At 41.2% G+C, this 18,638-nt stretch overlaps 1 protein-coding gene across 1 annotated transcript in view; it reads right to left on the bottom strand.

Annotated features, from left to right (window-relative positions):
- The window catches only part of raver2 (ribonucleoprotein, PTB-binding 2), a 95,222-nt gene that overhangs the window by 63,319 nt on the left and 13,265 nt on the right, over positions 1-18,638 (bottom strand). Inside the window, exon 2 of the mRNA XM_053635972.1 lies at positions 17,945-18,011. Within this exon, the coding sequence (XP_053491947.1) occupies positions 17,945-18,011 (67 nt within the window). The remainder of the gene's footprint in view (positions 1-17,944; positions 18,012-18,638) is intronic.

Below are 18,638 nucleotides of genomic sequence, written 5' to 3'. Positions count from 1 at the left end.
ATTCATTTGACATGGCTGAGAGGGGGTTATCTGCAAGGATAGACTTACTCCGTTAATGACAAGAAGAAATAAAGTAAACAGTTAATGCACTATATGGGCAAACGTTTGTAGTCACCTGACCATCACACCTATATATAGGTGGTTCTTCCCCAGACTGTTGCCCCAAAGTCAGAAGCACACTATTGTATAGAATATCTCTGTGTACTGTACCATTAAGATTTCCCTTCACTGGAACTAATAGGCTCAAACATGCTCCAGCATGACAAAGCCTCTGTCTACAACACAAGCTCCATGAAGACATGGTTTGCCAAGTTTGAAGAGTGGAAGAACTCGAGTGTCCTGCACAGAGCCCTGAACACCTCAACCCCACTGAACACCTTTGGGATGAACTGGAACACCGACTGCACCCCAGGCCTCCTCACTCAACATCAGTACCTGATCTCACTAATACCCTTGAGGATGAATGATCCCAAACCCCCCCCCCCCCCCCCCCCCCCAGTCACGCTCCAAAATCTAACGGAAAGCCTTCCCAGAAGAGTGGAGGTTCTTATAACAGGAACGAGGGACTAAATCTGGAATGGGATGTTCAAAAAGCACATGACTGTTATGGTCAGGAGTGCACAAACTTTTAGAAAGAAAAGCAAATTGTAAATTCACCTGATCTTCAAATTCTGCAGTTACCTAAACAGATTCAAACCGAAGCGTGCTGTGTGAATTTGGGGTAAATAAACTCCACATTTATTTCAAAAGTGATGCTGCCAGACAGTTATGGTTTCTGTAGGTTTTGCTATTATGATTACTTCCTTTTCCAAATCCTTAGCACAAAACACTGGATTATCAGTTGGAGGAAAACACAGCTCCAATCAGCAGCTGACAGCTATGCTGAAACCTTAATGATTACTCTGGTGTTGATGTAGTACTTGCAAAATCCTAAACAAAGAGTTGTCTTCATTCTTCAAGAGTTGGCTTTAATGGAAGACAATAACAATGTTCAGCATGTCCAGGAACTAACTCAAAATGTATAGCTTCTCAACACTGATGCTGAAATAACGATGACCAGTTTAGATCCCTGTCAAGGGCGGATAAAGGTAGCATTAAATGCTGTGTTTCTTAAATACTTTCTTAAATCCCCCTATTATCCCTCATCTCTTCTTTTGCTCAGAGCCTCATCCCGAAGGCTGTATTTCCTGTATAAAGATTGGCAACAATATGCTCAGACATGCGAGCAGATGACAATAAATGTAGCTTGACTGAATTTTTTTTATTATTATTACTACAAAGAAAGCCTAGAACAAAGGATCTCAAAAAGCTTATAGAATAATCTTATAATTCACAGCAGTTCGCTTGTGACAGGCTCGCGACGGCCATTTTAAAAATCACAAAAAGAGACTTGATTATAGGCTTTGTCTATAAGCGTGACAATTCTTACTTTTTCTTTTTTTTCTTCTTTCCGCTCCAGCTAGCAGGGGGAGGAGGGAAATTTATTGAAGTGGCTTAAAGCCTGTAATTCTTCTGCCATGAGACGGCTATAGTAATTCATCAAGAATACATGAGCATGAATCTTTTGTGGTGAACACAAAAGTCCAGTATCGGAAGATGACTGCAGGTGACTCCGGGTCCTGATGGTCGACATTACTACTGCACGTGTCACGATGTTCAGCTGTTATTTGTAAAGCCTGAGCTGTATGCATTCTTTATTTCCCTAATGTTTGCTTTGTTGACCTGCATTCATTGAGCTTGTTAAGGTTTCAGGGGTCCTCTCAGCTTGTATCATGGCACTATCCATTTCCCGCTCCCCACCTTTCACAGACATACAAAATGGGCTGTTCTGACACTGCGAACAACAGAGCCCATTAGAGCTCATCAGCACTTATTAAGCCGGAGTGTGAAGATCACGGCATGTAAAGCATGAAGATTTTGCATTCCCTCTCCTTAATGGATCTGAGAAATAATACAGATGCCTCTTCCCGTCCTCATTAATGGCTTCTAGACGTCATTACTCCTGACTGTGCCATCAGTGCATGCAAAACATGCTGATTTTGAGTCACGACTGCCAACTGGAGCTGTGGCAAAGTGAATATTACACGCTCTGCCCCAACACCATGGCTCGTTATGGCTCGTTAGGACGCGACGAGGCTGAATGTCATTACCAGATGGCAGGAGGGTGACCACTGAGTTTTGGATCTTAGGGCTGAGATTTGATAGAGTGTCGTCCTCCTGCGGTTACTGTTGCTAGGAAAGCGCAAACAATCCTTCACCTGCTGCTGCATGGCAGAATAATGAGAGACTCTTGGAGTCACAGTTTCTAGTAGAGCTATGGAACACAAACAATACATGTAAAATGTGAAATATAAAACCTAGACACTGAGACTGAATTCTCGACCTGCTGCAATATAACATGTCCGTTAACATTGAAAATTAAAATACACATCTCCCATACGCACAAAAGAAGCATTCAACTGCGCATGAAAGAGCATCCTCCAGGCTATCTCTCCAAGGGTGGACAAGCTAGAGTCCAGGCTATTAGACAATCCCTAGAGGAGGTTTTTTTTGTAATTGCTGTGGTGAAAAATGCTTGATTTTGCTGTAGCTTTGTTCCAAATTGCAAGCGCCTCAGAATATTGCACAGTTACCTTGATATATTCATGATTTTATGGAGATGCCAGTGATCCTGACCCTTTCCGCTCTCCGGACCGGCCTGATCCATCCTGATGCCCTACCTCTGGATGGAGCTCTCATCAACTGGAGGCTACAGCCTGGAGATTGCTGAGGATGGTACCGCTTGAAGTATTATGGAAATGGTTTTGGACCTCAATTCCACATGGACGTTCTCGTTGTGGTTGCTGGGACTACGGTTGCTGCTATGGCCTTGGGACTGCAATTACCACATGCAGTTGCACACTCAGGTCTCCTTTAGTGAACAGTGGACTAGTTCAACAAAGACTTCATGTTAAAACCATAATGAACTTTCTTTTACTTTCACACTATCCGTTGTTACCCAGATGAGGACGGGTTCCCTTCTGAGTCTGGTTCCTCTCATGTTTTCTTCCTCAAATTATCTTAGGGAGTTGTTCCTCACCACCGTCGCCACCGGCTTGCTCAATAGGGATAAATTCACACACTTAAAATCTGTATCCTGTGTTTATATGTTTCTCTAAAGCTGCTTTGAGACAATGACGGTTGTAAAAAGCGCTATACAAATAAAATTGAATTGAATTTTCATTTCTGCGATTACAAAATCCTGGAGGGACTGATTAGGTTTTTATTCCTAGTTACCTGGTGAACAAGTAGGTTCAACGACCATTCTACTGTTGAACGTAACAGTTCACACTGATGCGATGCAATGCACCTTGATGCAGCAACTATAAGCAACAGCACCAGTTCTCGTTCCAAACCCCACCTCCTGCTGCACTACACACATCCACCAGCCATGACCTGGTTGACAGAATGAGTTTGATGTTTATTTTAGCCGGATTAATTAGGGCACACAGACGATCTTCAGGAATCAGGAATACGTAGGAATGCGGAAAAGCCCAAAGCTTGCAAAGCTTCCAGATAACTCCCCTGCCATCAGAACATGAAGTCAGCTTACGGTGAAACATATTGAGAGAAAAGAAAGATGCTAGCCAGACTCTAATAATATCTTGTACATACAATGTGATGACTGAACACCACAGCTCATAGCCAAAACGTCAGCCAACGACTTGTTCAATTTTTTATTTTTTTTTCAAGAACGCAAACATGATGTGCTATGTTAGAAACTTGGTTAGAAGAAGATAATGATCTTATACTACTTCGTTTCTCTTAGTCTGTATGAACTCAACTGATTAATAGCTTATCGTATATTATTACATAACGTTAGCTACTAAGCAAAACTGGGCAGCACACCGGCGCTAATGATTTTATTACTACATTGTAAAATCATCTTAATTACACAGATACCAGAAGCATATACCTCATGAGCCCTCTTCTACTTATAAGGGCCACCGACACATTTTCCTTGTTGATCCATTTTATAAGAGTATGTAACACTTCCCTTTGCTTCAGAGGGAAATGATGAAACGGGAGGCAGGCTTCGGACAACTCTTTATTTTCCTTTTCACTTTTCAGCGACTTTACTTCACTACACAGGCGCACACACACACACGCTCGGCTCTGTGCTGCTCAGCTCTCCCTCTTCCACCTGTCACGGGCTTTCTCAAGGCACAATGAGATACACATAAGTGAACTGGCGGTAATAAGACACAGGTGAGTATCATGACGTGTTACCTGCCGGTTCGACCCGCCTCCTCTCCATTCACAGCCGACGCTCGACCACGCCCCCACTGCCACAGTGTACAGTTAAACACCATAGCTTATCTTTTTCCATGGGCAGTTTGTCTTATTTGTCTTCAAGCTTTTTATCCGTGTCAGTTTCTGGACTATTCTCAATTTATAGGTGACACTGAGGCAGCAGTAATGCTACTCCTCACACACTCATGCCAGCACAACGCACGCGACCATGTCACTATGTCTGCGTCACTGCTGTGATGAGAATTGTCCACTGTGCAGATTATCTACATATCGGAGACTGTCCCTTTCCACTGATGAGCGGAGTAAAGGGAGGCTGATAAATACATAGCCAAAAATGAACTACAGTCAATAATTATATGCATGTAAAGTGCACCTACTATATGATACATATGGCCATGACTGTAACTGGAGGTAGAAGGTTTGAGTAAACTGGACATGGTGTTTCTGACAGAACGACAAACAGAAAAACAGTTGATCTGAGTTATATTTATATTTTGATATAAATATATATTCACATATATACAGTGAGGCATAGTGGCATCACTCAACAACAGGAACACTATAACAAGATAAACATCCTGAGAGGAAAATGCTTTAGGCATCTAGCAAAAGCACAAAGCTGCAACGACAGGTTCAGTAATTACACACATTGCAGATAAAAGCTATGACTTGTTCAGCCTGTGAAGCTTCTGAACTGCTTGTTTGCCTAGAGATTTTTTTAACGTTTCGGGTATACAGTGCTGTGAAAACGTATTTGCCCAATTCTGATTTCTTTTTTTTTTTTTTTCTTTGTTCTTGTGTACATCTTTATACACATATACTAAATAGTTTTAGATCTTCAAACAAGATACAACATAAAACAAAGGCAACCTGAGTAAACACACTACATTTATTATTTTATTTGTTTATTTTATTGAAGCAAAAGAAGTTATCCAACACCTGAAAAACTAATTGCCTCCTTAAACTTAAAATCTGGCTGTGCCACCTTTAGCAGCAATAACTACAACCGAACTCTACCGATAACTGGAGATCAGACTTTCACTTACTTCTAGGACTAGGACTTACTCCTATGGTTTGGATCATTGTCTTGCTGCAAAATCCAGTTGCGCTTGTGTTTCAACTTACGGACCGAAGACCGGACATTCTCCTTTAGGATTTTCTGGTTGAGAGCAGAATTCACATTTCCCTCAATTATTGCAAGTTGTCCAGGCCCTGAAGCAGCAAAGCATCCCCACACCATCACACTTCCACCACCACCATGCTTGACCGTAGGTATGATGTTCTTTTGTGGAATTCGGTGTTTGGTTTACACCAGATGTAACGGGACCCCTGTCTTCCAAACAGTTCCACTTTCGACTCATCAATCCACAGAACGTTCTCCCAAAAGGTTTGAGGATCATCAAGGTGTGTTTTGGCAAAATTCAGACGAGCCTTAATGTTCTTCTGGGTTAGCAGTGGTTTTCGCCTTGCCACTCTTCCACTGATGCCATTTTTTCCCAGTGTCTTTCTGAAGGCCCGTTCACACAGGGATGTTTTTCGCAGCGCGTTAAACAAGTGTTGTCAAAGCGTCAAAAATTGTACCATCTAGGGGTTCGTTTTATTTAACGTGCCGCGATAAAAACTGGCCGACCTATGAGATTCGCGCTTTTGCTCAGGTGCCCAGAGCCATTGAAGTTGGTGGCGCTCAAGTACAAAACTGTCTTGCCGATGAAGAAGAAGCCAAATAAGAAGATGCAAGCAAGTAGCTTCAATGTTGAGCTGCTGGTGTCTTTGGTGTCTGAACGCAGAGAGATTTATGATAAACGCCACAACGACTACAAGAATAAAGAGAGAAAGAGGAGCGCAGAGAGCAAAAGAGAGAGCTAAAGAAAGAGGACTTTCTTTTTTGTTCATGGCTTGGTACCTGCACTAAAGAGATTGTCCCCACCCCAGCTGTCTTCGGTCAAACTCCAAATTCAACAATTATTGCATGATGCTGAGTTTGGTCAGTCCTCTCACCAATCACCTGTGTCCTACCTTCAGGTCACCCCACAGACCTCTACAAACGATCAGTGCCACAACACATATATATACACACACACACACATACATACATACATACATACATATATATATATATAAATAAAATTGCATGCAACTTTCACTGAACTGATGAGAACTTCATGACTCATTTATGTTGTGTATATTTTTTTTGACGACACTGAAATGCAAGCATATATTCTATGTGAGCCATTTCATTCTTTCAGTGTTGCTTCTACACTAAATAGCATTTTTTGTTTTGTTTTGTTTGTCTGTTCTCTGCAAATATGCATATGATAATCTGATGAGTGATGGTCCATTGTATTTATTTTGCACTTGGCATATAAGTATTCTTGATCTCTTCCTCAAATAGCTAAGTGCCCCATTTTTGCGTCGTTGTATTATCATATTCACCACAAAAAAGAAAATTTGCAGGAACATTAACATTTTTGGGCACAACAATAGTTGCCTTACACCCACCCCCTACCAAAAAATAATATGGGTCTTCCCATAAGTATGTGAATGCTTTTGCTGTTATTTTTATTTAATTCAAATCATTACTTATTTAAAGAGAGTATATTATTTAAAATGAGAATTTTAGCTTTTTTTGTTGCAGTGGCCAAATCACCAATCACCTTACATTACCATACATAACATCCATTTTCAGTTAGCCAGTTCACAAAAAGTGTGTGAACGGCTTTTTGCAAAGATGTAAATACCGGCTCTCTTCTTCTCAGTGATGAGCAGGTGTCAGTAACGGAAAATTGCGCTGCGCCAACTTGTGTACCGGGGTATTTCTGCTTTTCAATAAGCACCATCTACTGTCAGGGAGTGAATTTGCACTTTCCTTCAGCGCGTGGTCTGCGTTTAACGCCTGGGTGTGAACACAAAAAAACTGCGAAAGAGCTGCGAAAAAAACGTACCATTTAACGGGCTGTGAAAAACGTCCTGGTGTGAACAGGCCTTGATAGTGGGGTCATGAACAGTGACCTTTATAGATGTAAGACAGACCTGTAGGTCCTTTGATGTTGTCCTTGGCTCTTTTGTGACTTGCTGGATGAGTCGTTGCTGTGCTCTTGGAGAAGTTTCAGAACATCGGCCACTTCTGGGAAGGTTCACTACCGTGCCGAGTTTTTTTTCCATTTGGAGATAATGACTCACTGTGGTTCTTTGGAGTCCCAGAGCCTTTGAAATAGTTTTGTAACTCTTCCCAGACTGATGTATTTCAATCACCTTCTTCCTCATCATTTATGAAATTGCTTTCAACTTCAGCAGTGTGTGTTACTGGGTAAAACCTTTTACCCAACTTCATGCTATTGAAAGAGTTCTATTTAAGTGCTGATTTGACTGAACAGGGTTTGCAGTAATCAGGCCTGGTTGTGTCTAGTCCAGCTGAACCTCATTATCAATGCAGTTTCATAGATTTGGGGAACAAATACATTTTCCCACAGGCCCAGTTGGTACTGGATCACTTTTTTGCTTCAATAAATAACATTATCATTTAAAAACTGTATTTCATCTTTACTCAGGTTGCCTTTGTTTTATCTTAGATTTTGTTTTAATTTCTGAATCAATTTAGCATGAGATATACACAAAAACAGAAGAAATCAGGATGGGGGAAAATACTTTTCACAGCACTATAGAACAGAATAGAATAGACTAGACTCAGAAGAGTGGAATACAGAAGATTATAATAGATCAGAGAAGAGTATAATAAAACAGAATATAGCAAAGGAGCATTGAATGCAGCAGAACCAGACCAGACTAGAACAGAGTAAAATAAAAGGGTAGAGTAGGGTAGAGTGCCATGGAATAAAATACAATAGAATTGAACAGACAAGGAATAGTGAAAGAGCAGAATATAACACAGCAGTGTGGAGAAGCGTAGAATAAGGTAGACCAGAAGAAAGCAGAATCGAAGAAAGCAAAAATAGATTAGAACAGAAGAGGGCAAGGAAGAGTATAACAGAACAGAATAGAGCAGAGGAGGGATGAACAGAACAGAATACAGCAAACAAAGGAAGACTAGCGCAGAGCGGACGAGAGAAGAGAAGAACAGAATCGAGCAAAGCAAGTAGAATAGGTGATTATCGCCAGGTAGCTGGCGAGCTTGCTGCTTATTGGGCTCACACTGATTTGTATAATCTCATTAAAGGTGCATACAAGGAAACTGGCTTCCCTTCTTCCTTTTCATCTCACCAGCGAAGTGATACAAACAGTGAAACGTACCAGTGCTGTCATACTAAATAGCAACACCATTCATCCAATCAGATTAGTGAAGCAGAACTAAGTTGCACAAAAACATGCTATATGATACGTTTTACACCTAAATCTACTTTGACCTTTTTGAGGGTTAAATCCTAGATCATCATATTAAAATGACACAGTTGTCAGACAGAATCTGCTCATTTCAGCGTCCAGTTATTATATATTTTTTAAATACTAAAGTATACAACATACTCCAGGAATCAAATGCATTCTTTGCAACAATGACTTCCCTGATCGTATTGTGCATGCCTAATCAGCAACCCTCAATAAAAAAGACAAAACTCCATCCAAATGCAGTGGCTCGTGCCTGCCTAAAATATCTTCTCCACATGAGGTGGAGAAAATATTATTAAGCATAACGTAGAAGTGCTATAATCATATTATATTATGGGGCGGCTGTGGCTCAGGTGGTAGAGCGGGTTGTCCACTAATTGTAGGGTTGGCGGTTCGATTCTCGGCCCGCATGACTCCACATACCGAAGTGTCCTTGGGCAAGACACTGAACCCCAAGTTGCTCCCGATGGCAAGTTAGCGCCTTGCACGGCAGCTCTGCTACCGCTGCTGTGTGAGTGTGTGTGAATGGTGAATGAGACACGGTGCTTTGGATAAAAGCGCTATATAAGTGCAGACCATTTATTATATGAAGTGAAAATGCTGAACATGTTTCACTGGCTCATAGAACAAGGGAATGGATGAACAAGGCAACACTTCACAAAAGTTAAAATGATTTAACACACACAAACTCTACTGACAAAAAGAGGTAATACATGCTTTTCCAAATCCATATTCAACACCATAAGAGTTGGACCCTGACTATAAATAGCAGACACACTATGACAAACAGGACAACCATGGCTGTACAGTATATGCTCATAAGCTCTGTGATAATGAGCAGTCACAGTACTGAATGATCCAGGCTTAGTGTTCGACCACACTCGAGAACACCGGCCTTCATCGTCCTGCCTGAATGCGTGTGCGCCTGTATATGTGTATGCGCAGCCGCCCACACTTGCCACTGCATCAATTAATGATGATCTCCTCCTGCTTTCCCATCATCACTCATCTGGCTCGAGTGGTTGTCGAGATCCGCCTGCAGCTCCCACACATTCTGGCAAAAAGCCCCTATCTGACTTCAAGTGGACAACAAGACCCCCGCACCGCTAATGGATCCGTTCGCTCCACCTTCATCAATCTTCATAGCCTTCATCATCCTCATCCTGCTTTTGAATGCAAACTGGCTCTCCTTATGCACTTGTGCTGATGGTTTTAATGGCCATGCCTTATCTATAATAATGATGATGTGTTTGGCACTTTGTCCACCCTACAATCTTCAGTTTCTGCCACTTTATTTATTTATTTTTTTTATTTTAAAGAGCCACCAATATGGAACATAGATGCAACTACTACTTCTATATCTGTGTACTGAAAGCATGTGAGGCAATGAGACCATATACAGCCGTATACAGAGTTCACTTCACTGCCTGCAACTGTCAGATTTCAGTAGCGTCAGGCTGTGCTACAAATCTGCCACTGTGGTGGTGTTTTTTTATGCTGAGAAATAGTCCACCAGGACTGAGAAAACTGGCAAGTACAATCGCATGCCAATTAATGTCCGTGTTGTACATCACTCATTTGCTAATTGGGTACATCAAATGACAGCACATGGAACAAGTGCTAAGGCGTGAAGTGACATAACGTGGGCTTTGATGGTGCACTTCTTATCCCTTTGGGATTTGCAGTAAGCTGTTACCTCCACTCTGTTTCTCTCCACACTAATAGGCAGAGAACACCAAAGCACTGTCAGGAACATGAGGTAAGGGGACGGTTCTTCAATGACCAGGCCTTACTGATGTTAGAACTATACAGAATATGGCCAAAAGTTGGAATGGTAAATGGTCCGCACTTACTTAGCGCTTTTATCCAAAGCGCTTTACACTGTGTCTCATTCACCCATTCACACACACACCAACAGCAGCAGAGCTGCCATGCAAGGCGCTAACTTGCCATCAGGAGCAACTTGGAGTTTAGTGTCTTGTACAAGGACACTTCGGCATGTGGAGTCATGTTGGCCGGGGATCAAACCGCCAACCCTATGATTAGTGGACAACCCGCTCTACCACCTGAGCCACAGCCGCCCACACAGAAGCACCCAGTTGTATGGGAAGTCATTGTACGCTGTAGCATTACAATTTCCCTTCATATTAACGAAGAGGCCCAAACCTGTTCCAGCATGACAATGCTCCTGTGCACAAAGCGAGCTCCATAAAGACATGGGTTTGGCAGATGGGGACTAAATCTTTGAATAGAATGTTCAAAAAGCACTTATGAGTGTTATTCTCAGGTGTCCAAAAACCTTTGGCCATATAATGTATCCTCATATAAATTATCGGTTGTTATCAGAGCTGAGAGTGATCTATCCGCTTTGACATTTTCCACATTTTGTGGAATTGAAATAAACTTAATGGTGATTTATTTTCTCCATTTGATTGACACAATATTTGTTGATTCACCCCAATGGCAACATTTGGTAGAACTATGTTTGGCTGCAATTACAGCTGCAAATCTTCTGGGATACGTTTCTATCGGCTTTGCACATCTGGATCCTGATATTTTTAGCTAAGGATTCTTGTCCTGTTGGAATGGGAAGCCTCCACTACAGTCTTTGCAGGCTGGAAGAGTTTTTCCAGTATTTTCCCCCCAGAGGATTGCCCTGAGTTTGGCTCCATCCATCTTACCATCAACCATCAGCAGTTTGCCAGTGATGAACAGCATGCCCATAACACGATGTTACCACCACCATGCTTTACTGGAAAAACAGGGTTCCCATTTGGCGTTTACCAAAGGGCATGACGGAGGCTGAACAGACACAGTAAAAAAAGTTCTGATCAGATGTTTCATAACCAACCAACCAATACTTTTCCTGAACATTCTCCTGGACTTGTTTTGCTCCTTAGTCTTAGTATACAGTCCATTAACAGGGTAAGATTTATGGGATGGTTTGATGGGGTCTGACCCCACCTAATAAAAGACCAAAGTCCTTCTAGTAAAATCTGTCGGGGGTTCGGTAGCCATCTTGGCAAAGCTCCCAGATAGTTATTTTAAGACATATAAGACCAGGCTTTCAGATACGGATTTGAAATGGCTGTTAAATTCAATGATGTTGACATGCCTGTCTTAACCCAATAAGGCATCTAGTTAATCATATTTATGTTGTACACCTCACACTTTCATATCATTTAAAGTAATTTAAAACCAACGTAGCATTCATTTATTTGTACAATTTGAATTAGTAGGGCAAATTGTGATTAAATATCTGACACTGTACATCTTCTAATGTTTGCTCGTTAACTTGTCTTGCTAGCTAGACACTAGGTCCCAGGCATTACATTAAATAAGCAATCAAATTTAATGAGTTCACTGGTGTTAATACTGGTGTTATATAATTCACACATTATTTTCCCATGATGTTGAAGAACCAACCTCAGATTACACCCGCATGAGTCAGAACCAGCCTGACTTCACAACATTACCTTCAAAACAACTGCACAGCTAGTTACACTGAAACATGAAGGGGTTAATCACTTAATTAGCCACCTTGACATACATAGTCCGTGGCGCAAATTACTGCTTGTTAACATAGTATTCTGGAGATAATCTGGCGACAGTGAGAAAATCTGATTAAGCTATTACAGTGGATATTAGTACCTCATGGTCATATCAACTTTAATAGCCCACAAATGAGAGGTTCCAGAAGGCACATTAGAAATAATTAAGCATGAAACAGCCATTATCTAAACCAAGAGTGCTATGAATTCGCATTTATTTCGAGCAAGGATTAATGTGCTTACTGGGTTACTGTTAATCCATAAAACCATTAACCAAAATAGAATAAAAGCGATCCAAGATTCAGGATTTTGAAGCAGTCTAGCAAACATAATTCGGTCTTGTTAAGAGCCAGAATCAATATATATGGTACAAGGACATTTTGTAGTGTGTTCCTCATGAAAGGTTTATGGTATGCAGTAATCAAACATTTCAAATCAAAAAGGAGCCGAAATGTTGAGAGTTTAGTTAGGGAGTGCTGACAGCTGTCCAAAACAAGATCGTCTTGTTAAAAATTCTAACCATTTGCACTGCTCAAACACTAAGAAAATCTGCCATTTTTCCTCAGAAGTAGAGAAAAGTTTTTATGCCAGTCAAGCCTCAGGTAGCTTTTATTCAGCAACCTCTATTTCTAAATAATTTGAAGCAAAAAGCTGACAGCTGGAAACTGTTGATAACTGAGTTAGACTCGTGTCATAATTACTTCACACTTGACAAAATACAAACCTGACTTTATCTAACCTGGGACCTGATTTGGGACTCGACTTGGTACTTGGGATCTGAGATTATACCTGGTATATGACCTAGGATGTGACTTGAGATGTATTTAGCTTGACTTTGACTTGGAACTTGACTTAGGACTCGACTTGGGACATGATTTAGACCATGGCTTTGGACTCAAGTTGGGACTTGTCTTAACTTGGGACTCAACCTGGAACTTGACATGGGATGTGATTTGGGACTTGTTGGTCTTGCCTTGGGATTTGATTTGGGACTTGACTTGAATGTCAATACTTTAAACTTATCACTTGAAAACAATGTCTTGTTCCCACCTCTGTTAATGAAACACAGTCGTTTTTATACATGCTAAACAACATAAAGTGCATCAAGACTTTTACATTACATTTGTGCCTTTGTAACTGAATGCACTGAATTTCACTGAATACAGTGAAATATAAACATAGAATTCATAACTCTTACTCAACAGCATGGAAAATTGGCTATTGACTACACCAGGCTAATCACAGTTCCAGAACGCCTGGATAGAAACACAGAACAAACCCCTTTATATAATTCAAGTGAATGCAATAATAAAAAGTGCTTTTAATATCATTAGCAGAGTATTTTATATTGAGCATAAAGCTGTGTTCATCAGTGCCAGACAACAGAGCCCAAACAAATGTTGTATTGTTTAGCTCCGATTTTTATGCCCACCACTTCGACGGTCATTCCACCAGCAGACCAGTACACCACGCATACCTTCCCAATGCAATCACTGATTCCCTTTCTGAAATACACACACACACACACACACACACACACACACACACACAGAGACACAGACAGAGCCGTTTCTAGGCATAGGAGAACTAGGCAATTGCCTAGGGTGCCACCAGCTTGGGGGCGCCAATGTACACCCCAACGCCCCCACCCGACTCACCCACCCGAGTCCCTGGCCTGGGCATTCAGTAGCCCCGAATAATTTAGTAGTGAATAATACACGTAGTGAGCAGTTGGTCACTACACAACTGAACATCAGTAAAAGAAGACTGAAGTGTTGTATTTTATCTTCAGTGAACGGAGGTAAGACCAATCAGACAGGGTTTACAGGAAAATATAAATACGTGGAAATACTCGTGTCTTATTGGCTGACAGTCTCAATTCTGCCAAACGCTAACTCACACAGTCAGTGTGAGGGGAAAAATGGATATACACTGATTTTTATTTATTTATTTTTAACCAGTAAAGGGGTTGAAACTGAAACAGTAATATTCTCTCATGCTGAGCAGGAAAACAAGATGTGTAAATATCTATAGGAGTTCCAAGTTACATGAACATGATACGAGCAGAGCATAAGGACAGATAACGTATTTTGCATGGCACTGTCGCAGCTAAACCCATGCAATGATAACTTAGTTAGCTTAGCTTGGCTAGCGACAACAAACTAGCCTAGTCTTGTTTTATATTTTATCGGTCTGGAAGTCCTGCAAACAGCAAGAACACCCGAGGCAAGTTTTCATAATAAATCCAACTTTTTGTCTGTTCATGACCAAGAAGAATCACGTCTAGGGTGCCAAAATGGCCAGAAACAGCCCTGCGCGCACACACACACACTTAGTTTACTGCTGAAAACCCAGTAAAGAAGACTCTCCAGGTCTAATGATTAATAAATGAATAGTAAATGTTACATTGCAAGACAGACCCTGCGTACAACTCCTCACAATTAGCTGCACGTGTGAGGTAAGTCTGCTGTAAACTTTGTGCAGGGGATGGGGGATTATTATTTCTCCTTCTATTAAAACATTAAGCATTACTTTCATATGTTCCTTTCAACATACACACACATTCAGATGACTCACTTCATTGTCATCTGCTACTTGAAGTCAAACCCCCACAGTACAGCACTCATTCATATCCTTCAGAATATGTCAGTAGGCAAAAGGCAGTGATTAGAGAAAATATGTTTAAAAGTACCCCGCCCAACCCATTTTTATATTTTATATATATATATATATATATATATATATATATATATATATATATATATATATATATATATACATACATACATACATATACATACATATACATACACACACACACACACATACATACACACACATACACACTCCCCTTCACACTCTGTGTGGTGAGTCAGAGCAGGCGGCTTTCTGAAAGCATTCTTTAGTGTCTTTTCAGAAAGCAGCACCCGCACTTCCCGACGAGAAATTTCTGCAGTGCAAAGGCTCATTACAGATGAATACGAGTACTTCGCCAATTCCATAATTTCAACGACAAAACACTGCAAAAGCCAGAAGCACTTCTCGTGCTGCATCCATTTTCTTACTGATAAGATCACTATTCTCTTCCTTGGACATAGAATTATGCATGCTACAACCGCAGAAGCCATTTTCAAATGCAAGGAATTTAAGGAGACAATGCAAATAGCTGTACAGCTCATTTTCATTTTGGGTAGAAGTCTCACTTCTGATTGGTCAGAAGGTGGCGATTCATTTGGTGTAACAGCAGGCTCTGACAGAAGTAGCTTACTGGGTTTTAATTAATGTCCTTATTATAACATGTTACCCTTTCTACAGTAACAACATGCACAGGAACTTGTATTGTGGATACTTCACAATACAATTTTTTTTTTTGAACTGGTGAAGTTTTCTGTAAGGAGAGGTTTATTTGGAGATGTTTTTGGAAGGTTTTTTGAAAGCTTCAGCGAGCAGAATCTTTATTGTTACCAGCAGTGTAAACTGTGATAGACGGTGCGCTCCAAGCTGGATAACTCAGAGGTCAGTCAACAAGCCGAGCTCAAGTCTGACTGTCTGAAACAAGAGCTTGCATTGTCACTATTTTTAATTTGAAAGGCAGTTCATCGTTGGCAGGCGTTTGGCAGATTGGACATTTTCAGCTGAAGGTCTTTCACGAAACCGTGCCCTGTAACAATGACATGCGAGGAGGAGGAGAAGGAGGAGGAGGAGGAATCCCCTCACTGCTGCCAAACAGTTTTGTGAGTATCAGAGCTCACTTTCTGCTATAAACAGGCAAGGCCTCTTGCTCTCCCAGATATCTCGTATGTCCCTGTCTGGCATTCCGTCCCCATGAGACACTCAGTCCTCTTTCAATTCTCTATCCTAAGTCCATTATCACTGGCCGTTCCACTCTCGTTCTTCGCTCTTGCATTAGTAGGTAAGGCTGAAATGGTTTTTATGCTTCCCCTCGCTAGCTGATTTCAACTTCGACCCCTATACGGATCATAAATCCGCTTCAATACGAAGTGGAAGAAGGATCGTCCGACCTCCACTGGCTCTCAGACAGGAATTCTGGGCACCTCAGGGTGGAGGGTAGAGGTGACAAGCCAGGAAAGCCAGGAGAGGATGGAGGGTGAGATCACAGGGTTTCACCTTCATCCCCAAACAAGACTAATTAGAGCGCATGAATGCCTGCTACATAACTGTAGGTTTTATGACCCACTGATATTTCAGAGCTGTTTTAAGGTGCAGGTTGCCATGCAAGCTCTGCTTATCGGACCTAGAGTTAGCTCTCCTGTGAGGTCTGTATCTGCTGTAGGGTTATCACAACTCCACCGTTAGTCACAGTGTATGACTGGACACTTCCCTCAATGCTGATTTAAAAAAAAAAACACCGATTAAAATGCATTTCCCCCTATTACTGTCGACTTGGTTGGTTTTCTTTACCCAAACAAGTTCTTTTCCCCAAAACGTATGGCAACCCCCTCTATCTTCACACCCCTTAAAATCACACTACAGCAACCGCATGCAAGAGACACAAACAGTACTGTAAACGCTCTGACTTCATGATTCGGCTACTGTTGTAAACACGGTACGTTGCTGCTTCTGTTGCTACTCCTAGCAAGTTTATGAAAAACACACAAAATGGATATCAAGCGTAAAGAAGAACATGTCATCGCTGACCAGAAAACAAAAACAACTCTCTATTTTTGGCCATGTTAGTTAAACGACAACGCAATAAATACTGATTAAATATGAGACTTTATGGAAAAGTCACTCTCAAAAATATGAAAGAATTGTAGGATTTGATCTTTTCGTTTCTTTTTGTTTTTGTGTTATGTAAACAAGGATGTTAAGGATTTTGTAATACATTTTCCCTTTAAATGAGTTTGATTGTGTTTTGAATGTTTGATTAAACCAGTGATAGTGTTAAACTCTACATTTAAAACTAGATCATCATACAAAACCTATACAGGCTTTCACTGACTTTTTTGCGATTGTTGAGGCCAAAAATGCCCGACTGTGCTGCGGCTTTTTTTCTGGTAAAACTGATGAAATTGCACTTGCACGAAATTGTTCGGCACGGTCTTTTGCAGTGATGTTTGTTGGTAAATCAGACCTTTTAGCTGTACTCATGTTCGACGTACATGACCAGAAGAGGGCTCTGGCTGAATGTGCGTTGTGATGACATCACATTGTGATGGCGTCTTGGCCCAAATCTGCGGAAAATCTGCGGTAATTTTGAAAAATTGCGGTGTTTGCTTGATTTCGCGTTCATTTCTGCGACCGCGAAATCCTGGAGGGACCGATCATACTGTTAAACTATCAAACTGTAACACCCCTAAGTCTGTATGTATATATATATATAAAAAAGGGTTCTCTCTCATAACCCATTCTATTGTGTCTAGTTCCAAACATTTCCTTGACACACTCAAGTGCCCATAAATGTTCCCTCAAACTGATAAGTAATAAGAAGTAAAAATAAATTGCCAGGCAGAATAGGTGCTCTGTAATACCTACATCACACAAGAGCAAAACTTCAGCTTCCAGACCCCAGCTCCAAGTTTCCCACTATTTAAAGTGCTGCATGACTCGGAGCTGAAGCATCTGTCATTAATCACTCCTTCAGTGTAGAGGGCTGTTAAATGACCAGGTAAGTGTGTCAAATCAGACTGTGTGGGCAGACAGGTCTTTATTGGCGAGTGCTTTTGCGTCTGAGATGGAACGGTTTCAGGGAGATCCATTAGAAGCATGAGAGCTGTAGGGTTAAGGAGGGCAATTACCTGTGCCTTTGTTCCGGTCCACAAAGCAGTACTTGAGCTCGTACTCGCGGAGAATATCATGCACTTCCTGCAGGAATACATATCAGAGAGATTGCAGTGTTAAAATAGATCTGGCAACAGCAACTGAGATGTACAGTCACACAGTCCTTAACATAGGTTTATGACCATGTGAACCATATACACCATATGGCCAAAAGTATGTGGACACCTGACCATCACACCCGTATGTGGTTCTTCCCCCAAATCTTTTGCCGCAAATTTAGAAGCACACGATTGTATAGAATGTCTTTGTATGATGTGGCATTACCGTTTCCCTTCACTGGAACTAAGAGGCCTGAACCTGTTCCAGAGCCCCGACCTCAACCTCAACAAAACTGAACACCTTTCACCTCACAGTGCCTGATCTCACTAATGCTCTTGTGGCTGAATGAACACAAATCCCCACAGCCATGCTCCAAAATCTAGTGGAAAGCCTTCCCAGAAGATTGGAGGTTATTATGACAGTAAAGGGGGATTAAATCTGGAATGGGATGTTCAAAAAGCACAAATGAGCATTATGGTCAGGTGTCCACATACTTTTGGCTATAAAGTTTGAGAGCGAAAAAAACAAAACCTGAAGGCTATTTTCTTAAGGACCTTGTAACACATGTAGACTAGTGCATGATCGAGTACCCTGACCTTGATAGCAAAAAAA

Source organism: Ictalurus furcatus, chromosome 11 (assembly GCF_023375685.1).
Source record: "Ictalurus furcatus strain D&B chromosome 11, Billie_1.0, whole genome shotgun sequence".
NCBI lineage: Eukaryota > Metazoa > Chordata > Actinopteri > Siluriformes > Ictaluridae > Ictalurus > Ictalurus furcatus.
The sequence above is the reverse complement of the archived record's forward strand: the minus strand, read 5'-3'. Positions and strand labels throughout refer to the sequence as shown.